The 27,309-nt window shown below is 40.6% G+C and overlaps 1 protein-coding gene across 4 annotated transcripts in view; it reads right to left on the reverse strand.

The window, feature by feature from the left end:
• DYM (dymeclin) overlaps positions 1–27,309 on the reverse strand; it is a 351,012-nt gene that overhangs the window by 27,046 nt on the left and 296,657 nt on the right. For all 4 annotated transcript variants that reach the window (XM_075066858.1, XM_075066862.1, XM_075066859.1 and 1 more), the window contains one exon: positions 22,842–22,955. In XM_075066858.1, the coding sequence (XP_074922959.1) occupies positions 22,842–22,955 (114 nt within the window). The remainder of the gene's footprint in view (positions 1–22,841; positions 22,956–27,309) is intronic.

The raw sequence follows: 27,309 nt of genomic DNA on the forward strand, positions 1-27,309 counted from the left end.
GGGGAAAGGCTTCAGGACCAGATTGTATTTACATTCACACCTAATCTACCTAGGTACCCAGCAAACAGAGCTGTGTTGCCCAAGTGATAGATTTTGGCTGAGGTTGGGTTACAAATCACTTGAATGCGGGGGGTGTGGGATGGGAAATGAAATGTTGTTCTTACTATATGAGTAAAGGTCAGTAAAACTGTACTTAGCCTGTGTTGATTGACCTCTATCATATCCCCCCTTAGTCATCTCTTTTCTAAGCTTAAAATTCCCAGTTATTTTAATTTCTCCTCCTGTTTCATACCCCTAATCATTTCAGTTGCCCATCTCTGTACCTTTTCCATTTCCAGTCTCTCTCTTTTGGGATGGGGTGACGAGATCTGCACAGTATTCAAGGTCTACACATACCATGGATTTATATAGAGGCACTATGATACTTTCTGTCTTATTATCTATCCCTTTCTTAATGATTCTCAAGATTCTGTTTGCTTTTTTGGCTGCCGCGGCACATTGAGTGGACGTTTTCAGAGAACTATCCACAATGACTCCCAAGATCTCTTTCTTGAGTGGTAACAGCTTATTCAGACTCCTTCATTTTGTATGTACAGTTGAGATTGTTTTCCAATGTGCATTACTTTGCATTTATCAACACTGAATTTCATCTGCCATTTTATTGCCGTCTCCCAGTTTTGAGAGATCCCTTTGTAACTCTTCACAGTCTACCTGGGACTTAACTATCTTGAATAGTTTTGTATCATCTGAAAATGTTGTCACCTCACTGTTTATCTATTTTTCCAGATCATTTATGAATACGTTGAACAGTAATGGTCACAGTACCAACCCCTCAGGGATACCGCTATTTATCTCTCTCCATTCTGAAAACTAATAATTTATTCCTACCCTTTGTTTCCCATATTTTAACTAGTTACTGATCCATGAGAGGACTTCCTTCTTATCCCATGATGGCTTACTTTTCAAAAGTCAATTTAATACATTTTAAAAAAATTATACATTCTTTAGAAATCTAGACCTGTTATGTGTAACTTGCATTATCCTTATGTTAAATTTGCATTATCCTAACAAAACATTTACTTTATTCATATCTCTCTTATATATCTCATTGGCCCTGACACTCTCCGTGTAAATTCGAACCCCTTCCCTAATTTCAATTCCTGGGGAAACTACTGCTTTAGGTAACACATTTATGGAGTTTTCTTTTGAAAGTTACCATTTAAACTGCAGCAAGGGAGGTTTATGTTGGACATTAGGAAAAACTTCCTAACTGTCAGAGTGGTTAACCACAGGAATAAACTGCCTAGGGAGGTTGTGGGATCTCCATCATTGGAGATTTTTAAGAGCATGTTAGACAAACATGTTAGATAAACAGTTAGGGATGGTCTAGATAATACGTAGCCCTGCCTTGAATGCAGGCGACTGGATTAGATGATCTCTCGAGGTCCATTCCAGTCCTATGATTCCATGATTTTTTTCGGAGACTTTGCCATTATCCCAGGATTTAGTTATGGAGGCTTCCCGTTTCCCCCACAGAGGCAGGGAATAAAGCAGACATCAAACTCCAGGGACTCATTAGATGAGCTTCCCACAAAATAAACGTCTAGGAGGTTAAAACAGACTTTTACAATTTTTTCTTTTTAGCTGTGTAAAAGTTGTAAAGTTCCCAAGTCCTCGACGGTGGCAGGAGGAGGAGCACAGTGATTCAGTTTGCATAGTTTTCTAGTGACGAGGTCCCAGATGTGCTTTCACTGGAAGTTGGTGTAAAGCTATGACACTATCCATAAGGTTCAATCAGCCAAATGACATTGCTTTGGGCAACTATCCCTGATGTCACTCCATCCAGGTCCCAAACCCCCACTAATCTTTGTTTCAAGCACTGAGTGGAGAAATACAATCTCTGTCCCCACCCCACCATGCCAGAGCCAAGTCGAATAAGTTCTCCATTTGTCTTTTTATTGGTGACTTTTACAGCAGATTTACTTCTGCATTACAGGGCTCCGTGCAACTCACTTTGTAGTTTTACTTTTACATAGTAGTAGCCCACAGAGATGAAGACAGAACTGATATCCTCTTCCCCCACCCCCACCCCCTAAGTATGTCGCCTGCATGGCGTGCCAAGCCTGCAACATCCTCCCCCTTAAAAAAAAAAAAAAAAGTGTCTAGGAGAAAGCAGTGGTGTATGTCTCTGAAGGAAGAAGTTCTTTTTGATTTTCTACATTTTAATCTGAGGGAGCCAGACCTGTAAATATTACAAAATGATAACAATTACTTAAGAACAGAGACAGACTTACTGTCACCAACTGTTAACTTTCTGATCAGGGCAGCCTAGGAAGTGGACCCTTATCTGTCTTAAGTTCAGGACATGCTGACTAACATCCCTATTCAGTCTGCAGACCTTTGGCTCTGTAATCTTTGTGAACTGGAAAATGTACACTATGACTGACATACTCCCTTCTGAACTAGAGGCTCAGCAAACAGAGAATCATGCTCTGAGATAAGCAGGCCCCCCACTAAAATGTAGGAAATCAAATTAATTTGTATTCAGAAGAAAAATATAGATGTGTAATGACAGCAAAGCCTCTGCAATTTCAATACATAGTGGCAAAGAGACTTTGGGTGAGAGAAAAAACGAGAGAGAGACACAGACAGACAGACAGGGAGAATATGCATTAGCTTAGGGTGGAGGGCATTTAAACTTATCTGTGTTTGTGTGACTGCATCATATGTGAGTAGCAGAGTACAGGAGGGTCTTGAGTTGGTGACTGGGTCACTCTTACACGTGAATTGCTCTCCATTGTATCTCCCCATACTTAGCGGTTTGTATAGTGGAAGCTTATAGGGAAGCTATTTTTTTTATTGACACAATAGCTGCACGCTATGTGAAGGTTTCACTGGAAACAGAGGCTCTTTTCACATTGTGATAATGCATGGGAACAATTTGGGCCTTCTATTTTGCTGCACTAGGATGGAATTTCTCTATATCCACTCACCCTAAGTGAGTTCAGAGTCCATATGTCCCCTGTCCCATAGATCTTATGTTTGTGGCATGAGGAAAGTGGTTCATAGGATGCTGTTTCCTACTGCTGCTGATTTTTAAAGGGCAGTTTTGGTAAAAGCATTACTGTGGCCCTTTATTACTCCACAAATCTGCTCTCTGTGTGTATGCAAGTCACGTCTGCTACCTTGCTGACAACAACTAGTTTTTGCTGCTGTTAGCATTGAAGAACAGAGCTGTGCAAACCCTAATGAGAGATAAGGTGGGTGAGCTAGTATCTTTTATTGGACCAACTTCTGTTGTCCCTCTCACCAACAGAAGTTGGTTCAATAAAAGATATTACCTCTCCCACCTTGACTTTCTAATATCCTGGGACCGACACTGTGGAAAACATTGCAGACAAACTGTAATGAGATCAGTTAGTGAGGAGTTCATGAACAGTACCCAGTTGTTTGGTCTACATCGCTTGGGACTACATCTGCCACCAGGGTTTCACCCTTCTCACCTTGAGTAAGAGATCGAATTTGAGGGCTGGGCTCCCTCTCCACTTGCCCTGCTCTTTAGCCAGGAGATTGCCTGCCTTGGTCGTTGGGTATGCCAGTTGACTGTACTTGGGCAGCAGACTCTTCAGTGAGATGAGTCCCGTTACCCTACCCATAAAAAGTAGCTCTGTATAGGGGTAGTCTGCACCTTACAGCAACAAGACTTGGGAAACATTCCCTCTGCCATATCTGGATCTTTGCTGAACTGGAACAGACACAACATGTCTTAGCTTAAACTCTTGCTGTGGCAAGCCAACTCCCATAGATTCTCTAGCAGGTGTGTTAGTAGGAATTTGGGGATACATCCAGTGAAACTCATGGTGTTTCCCTGCTTACTCCCCCAGTAGAATTTGATGGATTGTGGAATGCGCTAGCTGTCACCCCTAAAACAATGAGACTGCCTCTGACTCAAGGCAGGAGGTGTTGGATAGAAACTGGCTATTTGGGACCTCAGAATTCATAGATGTTTTGGACTCAAGGGAGAAGTGTGTGAAATGCTCAAGGCCTTCGCTCCTGTTGCAACCATGCTCACTGCTGACACTCAAATCTATGACCTTAATCAGGCTAATTCAATCGATTCAAAGCTCACATATAAGCACTTCAACCCCTAGCTCCATGATACTAAGGAAGTTTGCGAGCCTCAACAACTGCTCCCTCTAAATTCTATATTCAGAATTCTTTATTACTACTGCTGGATAGTTGAAAAACTGAACCCCATAGCTGGCTTAAAGAAAAAACAATTAAAACATCTTTTAAAAAAAGAAAAACAGCTGATAAGCCTATTGCAACTTGTTCTAAAGTTATTATAAAATTTAACCATTGACTGGAATGCCTTGAAGCAACATCAGTCAACAAAGCATAATTTGTTCCCTTTTTTCATTTTGGTGGTTACTGTAATATTCTAAAATTTATCTCTACTTACGCATTCAGAGGAATATTTGTATTGTTCTTAATGGTTAAACATAATCCAAAACTGCAACAAAAGTGGAGTCTGCCTAAAATCGTAAGCCATATCTCAACTTATTTTTGGTTTCCTAATTTAAACAACACTGAGTGAATTGTCTAACACAAAAAATTTATTTTCTACTCCATTCTCTAGTCCATCTGTCAGCCAGGCACTCTGTTCATACATTATATTTCTTCAATATGCAAATGTTTTTGAAATTTATTAAAACATGTAGAACGATTTTTAACATTAACACTGTCATAGCAGGAGATTAGTGAATGGCAGTTAGGTTGTATGTAGTTTCCATTCTAACCTTGTATTCATTGCTCTATTTCTAATCTTCAGCTTCTGGACCAAGTTTTCTAGACTTGCTCGACCAATTATAATATTTTTGAAGGCCTGGGAAAAGTATTCGACCATTGTTAAATATAAGACTGAAAAAAACACACAACTTTATTATAATAAATACAATATATAATTTTTATTAAAATGAGATTTTTTGAAAGCTTTCAACCTGAAAAACTGAGGGTAAAAAGCTAACACAGGTAGGGGTGCCTCACTGAAAAGAAATGCCTTTGCGTTTCTTGTGAAATTTCCTTTGATTTGACTGAGTTACATTTCTACAATGAATAGCTCTATTGTCAGAATCCATGCGTCATTCAGCATGCGCAGTGATTGGCACAGGGCTTTACACTACACGAATAGTGGGTGATCTAAGGGAGGCTGCACATTGCACCGGTGAACTAGCGTTAGCTAGAGAAAGGGTCATGAGAGAGGAGCCATGGAGGTGTCACTTCTCTCACGTGTGTGCTCCTAAGATTTGTAAGAGAGGGTCTTCCCCACAGTGCTGGTAAAGGCGGTTTCTGGGCTTTGTTAGTTTGATAGTTTGGATTATTGACATATTTGTGCAGACTAGAGGAGCTTGTGAAGTCTTTGATCTCCTCTTTTCATGTGCTCTTAAAAATATTTTGAATCATCTCCTTATAAAATAAACTGGTTTAATGCACGGGTATGATGGCCTGCAGTCAGAGCAATTTGTGGATTACTGGCCTTGTCATGTCCATTTTCTGTTTATCTATAACGTCAATATTTTACACTATCGCCTTTTTCTTTGATCTGTGTGCTCTGGTAATCTTTCTATGTTTTTCCATCGTTTCTTTAAGTCATGCTAACCAACAACCTATTCTATACATCTGAGCGCCAGAGCAGCAAAACTAAACTGCATGGGCACCCATTGCTCTTCCTTTGTGTAGTATATAGTCTTTTGCTCATCATTGCATCTATGAGTCAGACCTTCCTATCTTTTCAGCGTTAAGGATTTAGGGCCTACTTAAACTACTAGTTTTTTTTTTTTTTACTGCATCCATGCCCCAAGGAGCACTGACTACAAGCTCATCCATCAAGGTCTGCCTAGAAATAGTATTTCTGTTTGCTTACATTCATGATCTCGTATGGACTTCATACTACAATGAGAAGTCTAGTCTAGACTGTAGCTTGTGTAAAGAGAGAAAGAGAAACATTTGCTTTATTTCTCTTGGTCATTCAAACTCCCTTTAAAGATGGGAATTTGTATTTAATGGGCTGCCCCCTCCTCCACAAGGTTTTCAAAACATCTAATTTTAAGGTCGGGTCACACATTCATCATGACAGCTTAAGAACAAACACAAAGCCTTGGCTTTTGCTAGGACTGCTCAATCAGTGGCTGTTCTTCAGTAGGAAGGAAAACAAACCTTTGTCGGTGGAAATATGAAAACGCCCCTCCACCCCCACCCTGACAATGTCCCTGACAGTCCTGCAGATCAAGCCTTCCCTCCACATCCCCTCACTTTACACCCCCGCAGTGCAGCCTTCTTCCTTATGGATAAGAACTGGATGAAGAGTCCCTCTGGAGCCAGTCAATGACACTCAGTGGAAGGAGTCATGAGGCACTGAACCTTCCCTTTTCAAGGCTAAGCTTGCTACCTTTTGATTGAGGGAAAGAGAACCGATGAAATGGCTCTTCCAGTGGCAGGACAACTATTGCTAAGCTCACCACAGGATAAGCTATCCATTATTAATTATTATTTAAATAATCAAGTTTTGATACATGGAAATTTTCACGATATCGATTTTGCATTTTTATAGCACCCCTCACATTTGAGAATATAAACCAAATGTTAACTGTCTAGTGGTGAGGAGGTAAGATCCTTCATGGGCAAATTATTGCACAATTGCTCATTATGGGAGTTCTACTCTTTCCTCTGACGTGTCTGGTACTGATCACTGTCCAAGACAGGACACTGGACTAGACAGACCATTGGCACAGCCCTACTGGTTTTAAAATACTGGAAATTAGCAGCTATAGTAACACTCAATGTACCAAGGAGCACAATAAAACTGTAAACACTCCCAGCTCCAACTCCAGTATCACAAAAGGATCCTGAATCAAGCAAATAGTTTGGCCACTGCATGTGGAACACTAAAAAGTTTTAACATTAGTTAGAATTTGTTTTTATGGGCCAATCACAGGTTAGTTCATTTGCACTGTTTTTTTCTATTCAATTCTATATAGGCTTTTATACTGCATTCATCACAGCAGTGTCTGAGTGCTTGTATTTCATGCCTCAACAGGTAGCATATGAAGCATCAACAGTGATGTCAAAAGATACACTTAGACCATGTTTGTCTGGAGGGAACTGACTCACATGGCTATTCCAGAATAACTATTCCAGGATAATGTAGCAATCCTGGAATAAGTCCCCCGTGTAGACACTCTGTTCTGGAATAAAGTGATACATCTCAGCCCTGAAGTGTCACCAGAAACCCAGCTCTGCTAATGCACTTCAATGCTTTTGTGCAACAACCTATTCCATTCCAGTCTTTGGCCTCTGCCAATCATATCAAAGGACTGCCAATCATATCAAACATTTATTTGCATACCAGTAATTCCTACAATGTGCAAAGTGACATCTTTGAACAGGAAATACACTGTCCCTGCCCTCAAAGAATTTACAATCAAAGAATAAAAGCAGCTCACGAAGGGTAGGGCAGAAGGAGGCAATCAAGATATACACAAGGTGGGATTTGCAAAATCACCCACTGTCAGCCTAACTGACTTCCACTGAAGTCCATGGAAGTGTTACCTTTGCCTTCGAAGATCTTGCCCATAATGTTTATGCATACTGTATACTTACATTACTATAACCTACTGCCCCTGGACCTGTCCATTCTCAATTGCCTCCTATTTTGCAGGTGTTAAGATAGAACTGTATTGTGAGGAGGAGGAAAGGTCAGTGTCCTTACAGATCAAATAGTGATAAGATCTGTTGTGGTTTTATGATGGCAGCTATCCATTTGGGATCATTATGAGCCCACCAAATATTTTTCCACTTGTGAGGCAAGTCTGTATTTGAATATAGGAACCCATGGTTGAAAGACTAATGACATTTGTTTTCTGGGGCACCTTTCACCATTAATTCTTTAATTTGTAACAGGAAGGATGCCAAATGCAAGCACTTAGGGCTTTTATTTACTTTCTGGCTTGAGTATCTAGGGGGAAAAAAAGATGAACGAAGTCTCTGTTTGAACTTTTCAGTCGCATGTTCTCTACACTGTCTATGTGTTTTAAGAATGTTGCTTGTTAGCAGGAACGTTTTGTTTATACAATCATAATAAAAACAAAATGGCTACCTTTGTAAGACTTGTAAGTACTATTTTAGCCTCAGACACAGCTTTGAAAATGTATGATTTTTATGATTCTCAATTACATCAGTGACAAGGCTTCACTTGATGAGACAGAATCATTTTTTAATTCTCTTTTGCAACGGCTTGTTCCTGCAGGGTCCAGACTGTGAGCAAGGCCACTAGCTGGCACCAGCCAAGGACTGGTCTCTTGACACCACGTCAATCTCAGTAGGTGGTAGACAAGACATCCAATTCTCTACAGCAGGTTGCTGGGTAGCTCTTTTCAATAACAATTTGTTAATGAAAGAAGGATTCAAAACACTGACAAAGGCTGAGCATAAAGAACCCTAAAATATTTTCCTTGTGATCCATTCTAAATGAAAAAGAGAAAAAGCTATAATGATAAGACTGCAAAGGATCCTGTTTACAGGATCTTGTCATAAGAACGGATGAAAATTAAATAAGGCTGTTTTTAGTTGCTACTGCCATCAATTAATGTGGGAACCACTTCCAATCATAATAATTACCATATGTGCACTGTGCTTTACCTCTGGGCCTGTTAATTCCACACATAAGAGGATACAGCTATAGACTGCATTAGAACACATCAATGTCACAACAGAAATGCTCCTATTGTAATATTCTGTTACACAAACTGAAATGATTTGGGTGATAGGGAAAGAGGACTCAGCTCTGATCACCAGACAACTTGCTGGTGATCATTCCTCTATCTGTCCTCAATCACAAAAACAGTATTGCAACAGAAGAATGACAACAGCTCACTTAGCTGTTTAGCAGACAAAGCCTTCATAGTCTTGAGAGACAGATGCTGTCTCCTAGATAGTTGCAACATTGTTCTGGGTACGTTTTGTATCAATGACTCTCCCTCCTCACTGCGATCTGCCAGATTATAGATTTATGTTCAGAGCAGCAGTAAGTGCCACACAGAAGTGTTACTTAAACTGCAGAGCAACCCTTAAATCTGAGTATAATGTGATATTTCCCAGTAAAAGATGTACTTTAATTTTATTTTATTAATTTAACTTGTAATTATAATTTAATTTATAATTTGACTTTATATATGTATATCTGATTTTACAGGTTTAGTATAATCTATGGAAACTATATACATAATAAAAGATCATGATACCCCAAATACCTTTAAAAAACTGTTTGTAGCCAGTAGGGGGCAAATGGTTTGTAAATAAAAGTAAAATGCAAAGTTAAAAGTAAAGTGCATCCAAAGATGACCATATCCTGTTTATACTTTTCATGGTCAGTATATCAGAATAAATTTTTTTTTAAAAATGATCTGGCCCAGTTGTGGCCAAGATCACGTAAACTAGTTTATCTATTTTAAAACTTAAACTTCCCAGTAAACAATAAAACATTATCTGTGTTTTTCAAATGCATGCTTCTCTCAATTTTGTTCCTTCTACTTTATGCACAAGTTGATCAGTGATATGAAGAATATGCCTATTTTGCCATCACACTGAATCACAAGTTAAAAGTATTCAGGTACGATAAAACTGAGAATTGGTTGAATATCATTTCTAACTATAACGCAAAGAACCTGAAAGTAAGGGTTCAAATTATCAAGTTCACTATCTTCAATAAGTTTATATAGTGAGAATGCATGTCAGCAACCTCTTACAATATTTAAAGTTAAAAAGGATATGGAGTCTTCTTAGCAAAGTCATAAAGAACCTAACAACAGTAAACAGTTAATGTGTTCTTGCTACTTCTGAAATTAGGAACAAACCAGATTTCGTCAGTGAGGTTTGGCAACGTGAGAAATCCTGTAACCAATTTCATTTCCTGATAAATGAACGGTCCACAGGGGAAAGTCAGCCAGAGGGTTTCGGAACTGTCGAGTGCTCAGACATTACTGAAAGACTCCTTGAAGGAGCCAGACAGTCTATTGCTTATCACTGAGGAGCCAAATAGCACCATGCAAACATTGGAACTGCCAGATTCCATTTAGAGCTCTTACTGAAGCACAACATGATAGTACTTCATCAACATGTGGTATCCCCTTAAAAAATGAAACGGCTATAGTACACCTCCTATATTATGCTTTAAGCCACTGACCTGGAAAGACGTGATTGTATAAAACACACAGTGGTATATGGCTTTTAACTGTCTTTATTGTTTATACATTTTAAAGCCAAGCCCTAAAAGCAACTCTGTATTTAAAATGAGTTTAGATTTTTATTTTATTTATGTATTTTAACTGGAGAAATACAAGTACAGAAAATAAATAATTCAAGTATGGATATATTTTGGCAAGAGAGTGACTAGGGAAAATTTTCCCTAAAGGAATTGACCAGCTACATTGCTTGCAAAGTTGAGCAATTTCTCTAGCATTTTGGAGTTTCTGGTTTTAATCTAAGTAAACCCTCTCAGAGTGCTTTTCTTTTTTAAAGTTATCATAACTAGTATCTGTGATCATTTTACAGCATAACATTAACGGTAAATATCAGATCTACCTGCAAAGTAACTCGAATTCTTCAACATGCTAGGCAAGCTGTGGTATGTTTTTAGATATGACAGTACATTTAAAGGACCTCTTTCAAAACAGAGCTAAACTGAATGTTTGTTCATTTTTATATTACTACAAATTGACTCACAACTCAAACATTTTTACAGGAAATACATGTAGCTTGACATGTAGAGATTTAACTTTTAAAAGCCCAAAGCCTGAGCTTGTAAAAAAAAAAATATTGCAAGTCTGATGACCCCTGAAGGGAAGATAAAAGAAAAAAATAGCTCAAATAATAACTTCAGGCCTTCATTACAAAATACTGGCTAACTTTTCAAGTGGCTTGCAGGCTTAGATTAGCAGTGGAGCCTGCAGTTGATTAGCTATACCCTCACAAACAGATGTCACAGTAACAGGGAGAAAAATGCTATAAGTTCTAGAGTTTACAAGGAAGAGCACAATTTCACTGACGAACAACAACATATTAAAAAAGGAAACCAGGCAAGTCAGAGAATTATTTATGCTTGGTCTTAGCCCAAATGTCAGAACTCATTTTCCCTGCATCTTCTATTGCTCTAGTAACCGTAGGAGAAATTCTTCACTTCAAAGGAAAATTTTGCCCATCTGATCCTTTTTACACTTTATCATGATATAATCATGCATTGATTTGCTGGGATCTAAGGTATATTGAACTTGAGGTTCAAACTGAAGGGATGCTTCTGTGTTTGATAAACACAGGGTGGATACATTAAAAAAAGGAAAGTTCTCCATGTTAAGTATTTACCATTCAAACCCTGGTTGTAAGCGAGGTGCATGAATACCAGAATGCACCTTGGAGAGGGCAGCATGGTGTAGGCTTAGAATACAGAGCTAGGAACTCCAGGAGACACTGACTCCCTTCTGTGGCCTTAGTCAAGTAGCTTAAATTCTCTGTACTTCAGATTCCCCATCTGTAAAACAGGGAAGATACTATTTACCTTACCTGGACACTGGGAGGTTTAGTTATGCTTGCAACACATTCTGAAGATAGAAATGAGTATCTAAATGCTAAATATTACTAATATCCTTTGGTTAAAGCAGGTAGTGCTATATACGTTACATATATGTGATCTCTCTCCTTCCCCTACCTCCTTCCACACACAATTCAAGACTTAAGGTATTGAAAATAGGAAGTGTATTTTCTTCTCTCTTCAGCAAAAAACATAGCTCATTGGCTGTGGTATGAGAATGAAAGGCAATACTACAGGTTATAGTGTATTGTAAACTGGGTAACTTAACTGAAAACCTCTGCTGAAGGACAGAAATTTATAAACAGCTTCTGAGTTTACTAGCCAAAGCAAAATGAATACATGTCAGCACTCTTTCACTGTAAGCATAATGCAATGCAAATGAGATGATTCCTTAGGCAGGTTCCATGGAGTACGTGATTTACCAGCAACTTCAACACTCAGGCACCCAACAGTTAGATTGGGAGAGAAACGTGATAATATAGTACTCAAGACTCCCTCACGCTGAGATTTCCTCATTAGCCATGCCACTAATTCCATCTTTTCCCACCCATCCAACATTACTTTGCTTCCATAACCCTGCTATTCAGCTCCATTAGCTTGCAGAGCAGAAAAGTGAAACTGGCAACGTTTTTGAAGCACTGGGGTCTCCTAAATTCCACCTTGCTGCTCCACTTACATATGCACAAGAAAAACATGTTGGCGTTCTAGGATATCAGTCCTGTGACCCCAGACGCATGGCAAGGTGGACAGAGGTGTGGATTTAAAAGCGGATAATGGTAACTGAGGGAATAGCAAGCGTATAAGAATAATGACGTGACTGGATAACAATGAAATATTTACTGATTCAATAGTTATCTGAGAAGGGATAAGGCCAAAGCAGAAGGGACACGAATCCCACAAGTGCTCTCTAATCGGCCTGTTGATCAGGGTGATGGATGCCTGCCTCTACTAAAGAACAAACAGGATTGCTATGCAGCATCCTCAGTCCCTGCTGATGTGGGGAGTAAGACTCTGGTCACCTACTCTAGGCGACAGCAATACAAATGACTGTTGCTAAGTTTGCTTCACAGTGACACGTGATTAGAAAAGCAACATGTATATATGTTCATTGTGAAATATTATGGTAAAATATTGCACCAGTGCCACTATTACAAAATAGTGGTCATAATAAAAATGAACAACATATGCTTAAATAGCATCACTTATCTAAGTATCTTAAAACACCTTACAAAGAACAGGACTCGATTTGTGAAGTAGGCAAGAATTAAACTTGTTTTACAAACAGGGAAACCAAGGGATTGAAACTCATAGTTTCACAATGAGCCAATGGAAGAGCCAAGTAAAGAACCCAGGAGACCTGAATCCCAGCCCTGCAGTCAATTCACCATACCATTTGAGGGCTTGATCTACTCCCACTGAAGATTCCTGTTAACTTTACTAGGAGTTGGAAAAGTCCTTGTTTCCTATTATTAAAATAATAGTAATGGTTCATAACATTTAAAACTACAGGGCAAAATCCTGGCCCCACTGACTTAAATAGGGCCAGTAGTTCAACCATGAATCTTTAAAATGCTAAGGAATAGGAATGCACGTTTTAGGAGGGAAACAGAGCTGAAGTTCTCTGTTTACTCTTGATCTACAAAGAAAAAGTTTTATGGAGTGCTCTTTCCAAGTTGAAGGCATGATTATTATTTTCTGCTGGAAAACATTCTGGCTCGTTTACAGTGAGAATCTAATATTACATGGGAAAGAGTTTAAAGAGCAGAGACTCAAGAGCTTGCTAATGCATATTTTCCTATGCTGATGCTGTAGTGATGTTTATATTACTCTTTGATAGGGAGGTGTCAGAAAAGCATTACTACAGTTTTGACTTTGTGCCAGGAGTACAAGTAAACTAAAATTGCTGTTTCTTACTAGCCCTGGTTAGCAATGCCAATAGGTTGCTTTTTAATTCTCCCCTCGGCACCCCACCTCCCATTTGCTAGGTTTCTCCACCACCACTACTGGAAGAATCCACAGCAGGCCCTTGAAACAAATTTAAGCGAAAATCCTGTTTTAATTCCAGAAATGACTGACAGCTGCAATATAAAAGCAAACCTAAGTTGTTTGGGTTCTCAAGAACAGCCACATTTTTGAAATGCGTTTCCTAAAGCCACTGGAGGGTTATTTTTGCACATAAGCCTATAAAAATAATTTAATAAAAATGTATATTCTAGAATTTTCATATCCAAAAGACACCTGGGGAGAGGTGGACTGCACATCCCCTTTTCAAACAATCTTGAAAGTAATGTATAAATATGGTATCAGTTACAACATTAACTAATTCTCTTTGGGAGTGCCACACAGAGGTTGTGGATGCCATGGTATACACTACTGCTGCTAGACCTGGCAATCTTTTGACAGATAACTTGACTGTAACTAGGACCTTATGTGCAAAAGTATTTTTCTTACACCACCAAAGTAAGCCAAATATTGGAATGTGCAACATTTACAATTCCATATATAGGTTTAGAGGAGCAGTAATTGCACTGGGCATTTTCGTCGCTTTTTAGATTTAAAAATTCTAACACAAAAATGATCTTTTTATATCAATATGCTTTACAAATGACTCATCATATTAAGCAAACATTTTAAAAGTCTAGAGGTTCAGTAATATAAAGCTTTTCACTTACTGAATGTTTCAAACTGAACTACATTCCAAATAGTCTCAGTATACATTTATTTCACTTTCCTTAAAGCTTCCAACTTATGTGCAATCTTACAACTTATACTGGAAACATGGCTTGGAAAACAGTTTTGTTAGTAGTTGATCACTACCTCATTCCCCCTCATCTGCAGCATTTGCATTATATATATTGTATGTACATAGAAACAGGCCATATTTTCATCTCTTCAGAGCCTGCTGAAATGCCTTTTAGATGAAGGAAGTTTCAGCGATGGGTTTTTGAGAGCATTGTCACAACTGAGGTCAACCCATTTTTCAAATCATTGCGGATCTGAAAACTGCTGCTGAAGAGTTATTTTCGTGCACTTGCGATAGCGAAGTTGATGTAGTGCTGTAGGCTATGTCTATACTTACAGCACCGAGTAGAGCACACACACTGCTCGCCTCCCTAGCAAGGATATAAAGAGCAGCATCACAGGGAAAGACTCTAGCAGTGGGGAAAGGCTCTGATAGGCAAGCAGGAGGCAGCGGAGAAAGGCTCCAGCAGCGGGGAGCTGACATAGCCATTCCCCGTTGTCTCCCCGCCTGCCAGAGTCTTTCCCCACTGCCAGAGCCTCTCCCTGAAGCAGAGAAAGGTTCCAGCATTGGGGAGGCAGCAGGATAGATGGAGGAGGCACTGACTGGGCACGTAGAGAGCCTTGCAGGATCTGGTGTGCCTTTACTCCATTCACCTAAGCAGTGCCTCACCATTTATGCTGTTATTTATACCTGTGTTACGGTGCCACAGCTGTGCTGTTGTAGAACCTGTAGCGTAGACCTGGCCTGAGGCACTCTCATTCCAAAATAAGAGCGTCCACACATGGAGTTAATCAGGAATAGCTATTCCAGAATAACTCCCCTTAAACTAAGTAATTAAACTAAACTAACTCCCCTTAAACTAATGAACTTAACTAAACTAGTGACAAAGAGTCCAGTGGCACTTTATAGACTAACAGAGTGAATACCCATCTGACAAAGTGGGTATTCACCCACAAAAGCTTATGCTCCAATACGTCTGTTAGTCTATAAGGTGCCACAGGACTCTGTTGCTTTTTACAGATCCAGACTAATACAGCTACCCCTCTGATACTAAATTAAACTAATAACTCCCCTTAAACTAACTAAACCAAGTCCTATGATTATAAACCAGTTTAGTTAAACTGGTGTAAATCCCTGTGTGGACTCTTATTTCAATTTAGGCTATGTCTACACTACAGACCTTACAGCAGCACAGCTCATGTGCAGCCGCTTTATGCCGACAGGAGAGAGCTCTTCCATTGGCCACAACCAGTGGTGGTAGATATGGCAGTGGAGAGCCTCTCTCGCCGACATGGTGCTGTTTGTGCCGGTGCTTTTGTCGGTGAAATTTACATTGGTCAGGGATGTGGTTTTTTCATACCCTTGACCGACAAAAGTGCTAGTGTAAACATACCCTTAGTTAAAGGCAATTAGGAACAGGTTTAAACAAAATGGAAATAAGCCACTATTAAATAAGAGTGTCCACATAAGGGTTTTCACCACTTTAACTAAGGCTATTTAATTAAACCAGTGCAAGTTTGTGCATAGACAAGCCCTTGGGGACCATCCTCAATGGGGCCATCTACTGTCACAAGTCCTGTCACAACACTTCACATAATTGTTCCTGAAACACCTGACTGTCCCAAAGCATATTTGCTGAGGGACAGGCAGCACAATTTTCTCTGCCAAAAGCCTGTGAGAATATGACCTCTGGGTATGAATGCTTTCAAAAGGAACATGAATTATTCTTCACTGCTTCTCAAACAGCTCAGAAGTGAGAAAGTGACATCTCTAGGGGTATGTCTACACTACAAGCATCACAGTGGCACAGCTGCAGCTTTTCTGCTGTAGCATAGGCACTTACTACAGCAACAGAAGGAATTTTTCTGTCACTGCAGTAAATCCACCCCCTAGAGAGATGGTGAGCTATGACAGAAGAATTCTTCAGCCGATTGGCTGTGTCTACTACAATGGGGGTTAGGTTGACTCAACTATGTCACACGGGTGTGAGAACCTAAGCTGTAGGTGCCGTTGTTGGCCTTAGTCTCTTTCACTATGAAACAATGACATTCAGCCCAAATATCTGAGTTGCATTGCTTTGGTCTGCAGATGTACTCTAGAACCGTGCTTTCATTTTTATTCATGGTCCATGCGACCCCAGTAAAACCACTACACATTGTTTTTAGCATCAGTTCTGGAGAGCTACAAAAGCAGTTTGCCAAAAATACATCCTACATTCCTCATTCCAGTTTGATATTCCTTAGGTTAAGGGTTAACAGCAGCTGTGAGTTAGTAAAGGGAAGTTTGCATTACAGCTGCCCGCATAATGTCAGATCTAAGGATGTATTAGACACAGTCAGTTTCCAGTATTGTCAGATCCTTGACCTTTCAGAGCAGAAAAACATAAATAAGGAGAAAAATCTGATGAATTTATTTTAGGAAGCTTTCTGTTTCCCTCACCCAGCACTATGCCCCAGACTCCCTAGTCTCCAGCATTAATCTGCCATTTTCTCCTTTACAATGCCATGTGGCATTAATTTACATATTCCTACGCAGTGCCCAGTGTCCATGGCAGCTGGGCACTATTACAACAATTAAAACAAACATAAAACAGCCACAGGCAGAGACAACCCATTTAAGTTAGTAAACCGTATGTCTGCAATGGCTTAATTAAAGGCCTGTGTAAATAAATGTGCCTTGCACTGTGCCCTGCAGCTCACCGAAGTCTTGTTCTGGCACAGCACAGCAGCATGACCTCCAAGCACTAGAAGACTCACTGGAGAATGCCCTGCTGTTGCAAGGACTCCTACAATGAAACTCCATTAATCATCAGCAAGAGCAATCCAGCTGATCTTAACTGGTGTCATAGTTCACAGAGTGAGGGATGATCTCCCATGTAGCTGCACCCTAAACCACCCATTTAAGGCTTTACAGACTGTAACCAACACCCTGAATTCATAAGGACGGCCATACTGGGTCAGACCAAAGGTCCAGTGTCCTGTCTTCCAACAGTGACCAAAGCCAGGTGCCCCAGATGGAATGGACAGATCAGGTAATCATCAAGTGACCTATCCGCTATTACCCATTTTGAGCTTCGGGTAAAAAGAGGCTAGGAACACCATCCCTGCCCATCCTGGCTAATAGTCATTGATGGACCCATCCTCCATGAATTTATCTAGTGCTTTTTTGAACCCTGTTATAGCCTTGGCCTTCACAACATCCTCTGGCAAAGAGTTCCACAGGTTGACTGTGCGTTGTATGAAGAAATACTTCCTTTGGTTTGTTTTAAACCTGATGCCTATTAATTTCATGTGGTGACCCCTAGTTCTTGTGTTAGGAGGAGTAGTAAATAACACTTACTTATTTACTCTCTCCACGCAAGTCATGATTTCACAGACCTCTATCATATACCCACCTTAACTGTCTCTTTTCCAAGCTGAAAAGTCCCAGCCATATTAATCTCTCCTCATACGAAAGCCATTTCGTATCCCTAATAATTTTTGTTGCCCTTTTCTGAACCCTTTCCAATTCCAATATATCTTTTTAGAGATGCGGTGACCACATCTGCACACAGTATTCAAGATGTGGGCATACCATGGATTTATATAGAGGCAATATGATATTTTCTGTCTTATTATCTATCCCTTTCTTAATGATTCTCAACATTCTGTTTGCTTTTTTGGCTGCCGCTACAGACTGAGTGGATCTTTTCAGAGACTATCCACAGTGACTCCAAGATCTCTCTTTTGAGTGGTAGTAGCTAATTTAGACCCCATCATTTTATATGTATAGTTGGGATTGTGTTTTCCAGTGTGCATTACTCTGCATTTATCAACATTGAATTTCATCTGCCATTTTGTTGTCCAGTCACCTAGCTTTGAGAGATCCTTGGATCTTGGACCCAAATGCAAATAGGTGGTCAATCCAGAGCATGGAGCACTGGCGACTCAACGTACTCAAGATGTGGGTCTTTGCATTTTGTACCAGATGTACAATAAACACTGAAGAGCATGTTGCAGTAATATAGTGGGAAGATAGAAAAGACAAGCATAACCGTGGCAGTGTCGGCATTCAAACAAAGGGCCAAGCTGTCTAGCCAGCCTTAAATGAAAAAATGTTCTACAAACCAAGGCCAGTATCCGAGAATCCCAGTGCAATGGCAGACCGAGGATGACTCTAGTATCAAACTGCAGTTGCCAATATATGTCAATTATTTGCAAGTGACACCAATGGGGGGGTTGATTTCATACTGCACAAGATTTATGCACTCAGTATTTATTTGCTGAACGGCACTCCCCTCACTCTGCATGAGCTCAGGCAGTACCTATGAGCAGGGCCGGTGCTTCCATTTAGGTGTAGGGCACCAGGATTTGGAAGGGCGGCAGACTGCTCCAGTGGACCTCCCGCAGGCTTGCCTGCGGAGGGTCTGCTGGTCCCGCAGCTTCGGCGGAGCATCCGCAGGCACGCCTGTGGCAGGTCCACTGGAGCCCCGGGACCGGTGAGCCGTCCCTGCGCCTAGGGAGCCAAAAACCCTGGCGCTGCTCCTGCCTGTGAGCCTCATAAAGGGGCAAGGAAGTGAACAAAAGATGCCAACGCCCTTCTGATCACCCCAGAGGAGAGAAGAGAACCCTTCCAGGCTTCTGAAAAGTCAGCAGCAGAACCAGCAAATTGCCTGCCCTCTGCATTGTAAATTCAGGAGCTTCCTCCTGCCAGCTTCTGGGAGGTCAAAGACACTTTCCTCAAAGGATGTGTCTTCACTGTAGAGCTAACTTGAGTTATTTACATTCCAGTTACACCTCTCAAGTGAGCTTAGCTCAAAGTGAGAGTAGCCACACTGTGAAAACCCACTTGAGTTGCAGCAGCCACACTAGCGCTACACTCACTTGTGCGTGCTGCTAAAATTTTTCAGGGCACATGCCATGATTTTTAGGACTGCAGTAAGCTAAGCTGCTCTATGAATTCTTTCACACTGTATTGTGGGAGAAGTTGTCTGTCCTTTCTGAGCATATGGGGGGACTTGTGGGAAAACACTGGAGAACTAGAGGCAGTTGAGTCATGCTAGCCTGTATCAATGCTGCAGTGGTTATGTTATTAGCAGAAAAGTTGTGCTCACTCTAGCTTAAGTCTATACCCCCTCTCTCAGGCCAGTCAACTCAGTGAAAAGCACCACTGCATTGAAATTAAAGGGGTTTGTGCATGGATGAGAGTCAAATTAGGGGCAACTCTTGAGCTATAACTTGAGATAACATTGCAACGCAGACAAACCTTACAATTTAAAGGCCAGAAGATGGAGTCCTCCATTACCACCTTGGCCCAAAGCCATGGTTTATTTTAATTATATCGATTTCATTTTCTGTCTTCGGATGGATTAACTTTTGGGATTGACAGTACTCCTGCAACCAGCTGGAAGGCATGCCAAGGCTGCACAGCTATTACGCAGTACTCAGGAACAATCCTGTCTCCAATTTTCCATTCCCTCCCTGTCCCCTTCTGTCTGGTGACTAAGGGCTTGCTTCCTATGTAACAAACTGGAGTGGAAGGACCTGGAACTGCTCAGCTAAGAGAGGAGCAAGCCTCAGAGGGTATGTTTACATAGGGATTTTGGAGCGAGCCTCCCAGCCCAAGTTGATAGACTTGGCCTAGCAGGGCTCATGCTAGATCCCTAAAAATAGCTGTATAGATGGTGCCTTGAAATTGAGGCATGGGATGGAGCTCAGACTCAGAAGCGACCTGGGTTGGGAGGCTCGCTCCAAAATACTTTGTTGTCATATCCTGAGATGTGCCCTGAACACTCAAGCCCTGGTTTTTTCTTCAGTCAGGACCCAGAGACTGGATGGAAAAAGGTTTTTTTCCTTTTACATTTTGTTGAGTGAATTTTATTGCTCATAAAACTAGAACAAGTTTTAATGACTGTTAAATGCTTGACTCATATCAAAGAGGCGGTGTATAAGAGCATAACTGCTTCTGTCGAGCACAGTGAGAGATTATAAAGAAACAGAAAAAAGAAGCAAATACAAATCAACACACAGTGGAAAAAATCGGGCAGGGCGGAAATCCAACTTAAGCAAGTGTTTGTAAAAATAAAATGTTTTTAGTTTAAATGGCTTAGCCAGTGGGAAATTTCTTTCAAAAGCAAGAAATGTGGTCTCTCAAGTGTGTTCACTTCATGAACCCAAATGTCAGCTTCCAGTTAATATCTGGCAGTCAGAACAAGTTTTCCCACTTATTGTAAAATAGCAGTTATCTGCTGGCTAACTCCCATTGAAAATCCTGAGATAAATCCCAGACTCCAGACACAGTCTCACTTCTCTCACGCTCCTAATCCTCAAACTACAGATAATTCACTGAAAGGAAGAAAAGACAACTTGTGAATTTAAGAGAGAGATACACTCTAAGGCCAATTTTCACCTATCGTCATGATCTTTAAATTGCTCTTAATAAGCTTCTGCAATAAAAAAGGGAGCCTGGATTGTGGGCTGCTTGTCTGCAAAGGAGACAGCTCTATCTATGAGCTGTGGTTTCCACCTCAGTCCCAGCTTATTAGCTTCATTTATCTTCTCTCTTAGGCTGGAAGAGAAATAACCAGCACTCGATTTCAGCACCTGCCCTTTATCTCTCTGTTTATGCAGAAATCTTCTAAAAGGCTAATTACTCGGCATGGACTTTCCCTGACTTACACAGTATATGGCTAACAACACATGATTTAAAATAATGTTAATTACACTATGTTTATCTTGAACAGCAGTGAGGTTGCTTCTTGTAAGGATACTAAGACACAGAGCTTCCAGTTCTTGGCATGTATTTGCTAAAAAGATTCAAGGGATGATTTTTCACATGTTTACCTAAAAAGGTCAATTGAATTAGCAATCTGAGATTTGCATTTGAGTTACAGGTATGTGTTCCTGTCAGTCACACGCCACTTCCCAGTGTGAAAGTGACGAGGAATGGCATGGAGTGCAGTGAAACTCATAAGCACCATTGTGCAGATCAGGATCATGGCTGCAAGTGCTTTTGGTTTATGTTTTTTCATATTTTAACCATGGCTCCAACAATATGCTCAAAATCTAAGTACCAGTAAATCTAATTCATCTGAAGATATTTCTTCCACTAAACCCACAATAACTGTCAAGAACATTCACTATTTTTAGATATTTTCCTTATTTTTTTAATAAATAAAAAAAACAAACCCTGAATTGAGCTACCAGGATGCATGTCTGCCTTGAATCAGTGAGTGAAAGCACGGCTTCAGTCCTCACCCTTCCACCCCATGGCCTGTTACTGTTCATCAACCTCACTCAACATTGGGGATTGCTGATGTTTGAGCACTCAAGATGAAACTCCCTATAGATAGAGCTAACCATGGCATGCAGTGACCATACCCAGAGAGGAGTCATTCATTCATGGTATTTTAGGATTAAGGCACTCTTCTTTGTCTAGTAGTTGAAGCTCTGAGGTTCCTTTATAGCACAGAGCTGCTGCACAAAAACAGGGCAGATGCTCAGGCTGCCCTTCAGGCATCTACTCTAGCCCTGGGCTAGGAGTTTCCCAGATGAAAAAGTCAAGGGCTAGAGCAAGAAGAGCTATGAGGTGCCATGGACACAGAGGCACAAAACAGCTTCTTCTGAGGGACAGGGCTGAGGGGCCTGCCCTGAGGTTTCTGCAAGAGACAGTTGCTTGGGCTACTGTTTGTTACCAGCCACTTGAGGAAATGAGGCTTGTGCATATTTTACAAACAAACACTCACACATTAAGGAAAACCTTGATTCTGCATCACTGATATCTGCTTCAGAAACTGGCCTGCTCTGATCTGACCTTTGGTCAGCAAAGGGGAAACAATAATAAAGTCAGGATTTGGGAGCAAGTGTTGTCTAATGCAGTTGGTTCTCAAACTAGGGCTGCTGCTTGTTCAGGGAAAGCCCCTGGCGGACCAGGCCAGTTTGTTTACCTGCCGCATCCACAGGTTTGGCCGATTGCAGCTCCCACTGGCCGCAGTTCGCCTCTCCAGGCCAATGGGGGCTGTAGGAAGGGTGGCCAGTACACCCCTTGGCCCACGCCGCTTCCTGCAGCCCCCATTGGCCTGGAGCAACGAAGGGAGCAATGTGGGTGGTCTGGAAGGCCAGAGAGGATGACATAAAAATGGGAAATGATGACAGCCTGCTTGAGAATTTTTGCAGTGTGGTCAGAGAGAAAAAACTCCATCTCTGAGACATTATGAGAAAACCCCACACTCTGGCCGTGTTCTAATTTCTCCAAATCGTAGACACCAAAATTCACTAGCAAGTCACAAAAACACATTTTACACACACACACAAAACATAAGCTTAAAGTCCAAACTAATGAGGTATTTTCAATTAAAACATTAACATACTACACTCCATAATGCAGTACCATATGACCTGATCTCAAAAGAAAAATGACATTTTGAAACAATTAATTGGAACATACATTTGAATTGACTAGGTCTTTGCCAGCACTTACTCTTAGTCTGTCTTTGGGCAATGCAACAGCTCCTTGTTTGATAATTTCCAGAACTCTCTCCACTGACAGCTGGGCTCCAGCTTGCTCTAACCGTGAGCTGAAAAAGCTGATCACCTGAAACAGAAAGTGATAACATATAAACAAGTGCAAGAAAGAGATAATTTTACCAGTTTCTGAATGAAATGATCATTCTCTCTCCCTCCCTTGATCAGAATTTCCTTAAACTGTTCTTTTCAAAGCACTCGTAATTACTTATGCCACTATCAAGAAATGTGCTGATTTATGACAAGTTAATAAAAATTATCAACATTCTTCAAGGGTCAGTGTTGGTGGCTAATTAATTTAATACAGATTATTTAGCAATGCAATTCAATTAATAGATTTACAATTTCTCGTGCCAGTATCAACATATGTTGACATTCCATGCATATATATTACGTTACTAATGTGTACAAGTAGAAAGTTTCCTAAACAACAGAAATCTGTGTAATACCAGATTTATTTCTTCCACTGTTACATATACAAGAAAACTTTTGGGTAATATCTGACTGAAACAGGTTTATAATGAGTCAGTTTCTATTGAAATAAATTCACGACTACCTAACACTTCACAGTGGATGTCACATTGCTAAAAAAGATTTCAAAACTAGACTGAAGAAAGCATTAGAAAAAGCACTGTTGGGAACAATCTTGCTTTGGCAGTCCAACCTCTAGTATAACACAGAGCATAAAATGTTATCCAATGATTCCTGCCTCAGGAGCAATAACTTGTGGTTGAAGCAAAGCGTCAGTTTTAGAAAATGGGATAGATTAATGCTTCCATCACAGTTGGACCCAAGTATTCAGAGATGCCAGCTCTCACATTCAAAGTAGTATCTTGGTGCTAGCTTGAGATTTTGCTGCTCTTGGAAAATTGGGAAATGAGCACTCTTCCCAGACCCATACACTGAGAACAATCACTGCAAAAACGACTGCACTGGCTCCCTGCCTCTCCAGCTATAGCTGGCTGAGCCCCAAGGAGGGGGTGATTATTGGGGTTAAAGAAAAATAGAATAAACTCATCAACATAACTAAACCAGAGGCAGAGTGAGCAGAGAAACAAGGCGCCCAGGGAGCACGGGGTTTGGGACTCAGTGTTAATAAAGGTGGAGTGTGGAGGAAATGATCCAAAACCCACACAAATCACAGACCATAGACAGGGGGCTGGCAGTACTGCCAACCCCGAGTGTCCAAATATCATGAGTCATGTCCCCCCAAATCAGGATTTTTTTTTAAATTTCACGTGCGCACCTCTACATTTTAAGCCTTTACGATCCAACTTTTCAAGATTTTCTCCACCATGATGGCCAGAAATGTACTTTTGTTTTAAAAAATGGAAACTGAGGTCTGCATGTAAACACATGACTCCAAGAACTGGGGATTTAAAAAAATCATGAAATATGGTGATAAAACTGGGAGAGTTGGCAATACTAGGTTGGGACTTCAGGGGTACCCAAACCACAGTGATTAAAACTAAGCATGCACTCATGTTCCCCACATGTCTATCCTGTTTGTTCCTTCCTGTTGCTGCTCCCCCAAGGCTCTGAACACCTCATGCAACCGACTGGCCAGGCCAGGCCGGGCTGGGTTCACACCATATTTTATTCTCCCTTCTCTGGTCCAGCTTGCCCCTGTCAGTCAAGGCTTCACCCCCATCATTCACCCTCAGGTTTCAGTAGAAGCAGGTGGTACGGCCCTAGTTCCTGATTTGGAATAACATGGAACAATAATTCCATCATCCTACATTTCTCTATCTCCTTTCATCCTCAAAGAACCTAAAGCACTTTGCAAATGACATTAGTTCATCTGGAAGATGGTGGTAACCATGAAGCACAGTACAATGTACAAGAGCGCAGAGAGGAGAAATTCTGGACAAGGACACAAGATACTGCCTGCAGTTCCACAAAAAAGTGGGATAATTCAGAACTCAATTCCCAGAGCACAACTGCATGTACTCACTGGGCCTACTGAAATACTGCAAGTCTGCATGCATAAGTGAGTAGCTGGATGTTTGATTGACTATCTCCATATGCAAATACCCAAATCAGTGTACATATTCCATATGCAAATACGTCTGTGTACATGTTCCTGTTATGTGGGGATGCAGTCTACATGGGTGAAACTGTGTGTGTCATCTTAGAAAAGCAGTAATTCCACATTATGCATCTGAAGCTTTACAACCCTAGCACACTGAAGTAACCTTTGTTAATCATCTCCAACTTTAAAAAAAGAAGTGTACTGTATTAAAAAATCTCAGTGGAGCTGCCTTTGTTCTGTTGAGCGAGACACACAGCTGGAGCCAGGAACCATTAACCTAATTATGCCTCACAACTGGGCTGCTGTTAGTAGAACAAAGACAGCTGATGGTTTGAATACTTTGAGATTCAAATTAGGCACTCCTTTACCCTGAGCCTGTAAACTCTGCCTCCTTTTAGAACAGGTAGATTTGCCAGGTTTGCAGACTAACCTTCTCGGGAAATTGCAAAGTACAAAACAAATTAAATACAAAAATATTATATTACAATCACGGTAGGGATCCTTTCACAAGAGAATTTAAGCAATGGTTTAAATAATACAGTTAAAAATGTGGTTTGAAAATGTCATTATAAAGTTACAAAATCTTTTAACTTTTAGGAAGTCCCATCAAACCAACAGACATATCTTCTACACCACACATAAATATCTTGTCCTTAAACAATGTATTATGCAAAGGACATAAAATTATTATGTTTGAAATGTTTTGTCAAGCAAATAAGGCTAACAACTCGTTGGCTAAAATGGGAGTTTAATTAAATAATGGGAAATACCGAAAAACACTGGAAGCATGTGAACACTTGATAAAGTGGATATCAATACATTTAATTTTGATATGTCTGGCCTAAATACAATAAAATGTTTTAATATCTGTAGTTTGCGGCTTTGCTGAACAAAAAAAGTTACCTCATGCATCTAGTCAAGTTATATAAAATCGCTCCACTCAAAATGATTTCTGCTGAAGGAATTGTGGGCAATCTTGGTACTGGGTGCACCATTTTGTGTAAAACACTGAGGAAAAGATACCAATCTATGGGTACGCAATCTGGTATTTCATATAGAGGTGAGTGGGAGGAAGAGCTGCTGCTTTGGTCATATTTTACTTTTATCTTCTATATTGCGTTTTCAGTGTATGTCAAGGCACACAGAGCTTTGGATGGGTATTCTTTGGTGTGGAGTTTAAGACTGAAATCTAAATAAATAGATATATTAAGATAAAAATATACAATTGTTTTGGTATTAGGACTTTACAATTATCGATTAGATGGCATAGTTGAGTAATACCATTTTTGATCCAAATATTAAAACCTCCCAAGTGAACCATTGGGCTTACAAAAAAAGGAGATGCACATGCAAAAGGAGATACTATGCATATAAGGCATAGTATCCAAAGTATTTCAAGCCACATAGCTCGAGTCTGAGTTGACGGCAGCTTCTCAGAGAAATGAATAGGTATATATCATGTGTTGAGGTGAATGCTTAAGAAACCAACAACAGTGGTATGGTATTGTTCAATATTCAACCTGTATAGGTGAAGAAAACCACAGAGAGATGAACACCACCTTTATTCCTCCAAGCCACTTCTCTGCTGTTACACAAGGTAACTGATTTTATACAAAAACAACAAGGCGTCTGATAGCACCTTAAAGACTAACAGATTTATTTGGTAAAAGATGAAGAAGTGAGGTTTTTTATCCACGAAAGCTTATGCAGACAAACACAGCTACCCCCGATACTTGATTTTATACAGTTTATTAGTCCAAACAAACTTGGAGATGTACTATGGTAAGATGTTCTGGGGGGTGGTTTAGTTTGTTATTTTGTTTAAGAAAAAAAGGAATATACTCTTGGAAAATCAGATACAAATAATTCATTACAGACAGAAAAATCATTTTTAGAATTAAGAGTTATTCAATAAAAGCTAAGACCAGTAAAAGTTGATTTATCCGGCACTTCACCAACCAGAAAGCTCTATAAATCAGCATTTCTAATCTTAACTGAAATTCTGATTTATAGTCCGATTGGTGCGGGGCTGGCAGGGGGTTGGGGCGCAGCAAAGGGCGTGGAGTGTGGGCTCTGGGAGGGAGTGTGGGTGTGGGTGGAGGGTTGGGGCACAGGAAGGAATGCAGGGTGCTGGATCTGGGAGGGGGTGCTCACCTTGGGCAACTCCCCACAAGTGGGAACCTGGGATCCATGGCTAATGGGAGCTGCGGGGGCAGTGCCTACAGGCAGAGGCAATGCGCAGAGCTACTTGCTGTGCCTTTGCCCAGGGGCAGCCAGGACAGGTCGCTGCTGGCGGGGAGCTGTCTGAGGTGAGCGCCCCCCAAGATCTGGCACCTGCATCCCGTCCCACATCCCATGCTTTCTCTTACACCAAAAGCTCCCTCCCTCTTAG

The sequence above is a fragment of the Chelonoidis abingdonii genome, chromosome 6 (assembly GCF_003597395.2).
Source record: "Chelonoidis abingdonii isolate Lonesome George chromosome 6, CheloAbing_2.0, whole genome shotgun sequence".
NCBI classification, from domain to species: Eukaryota; Metazoa; Chordata; order Testudines; family Testudinidae; genus Chelonoidis; species Chelonoidis abingdonii.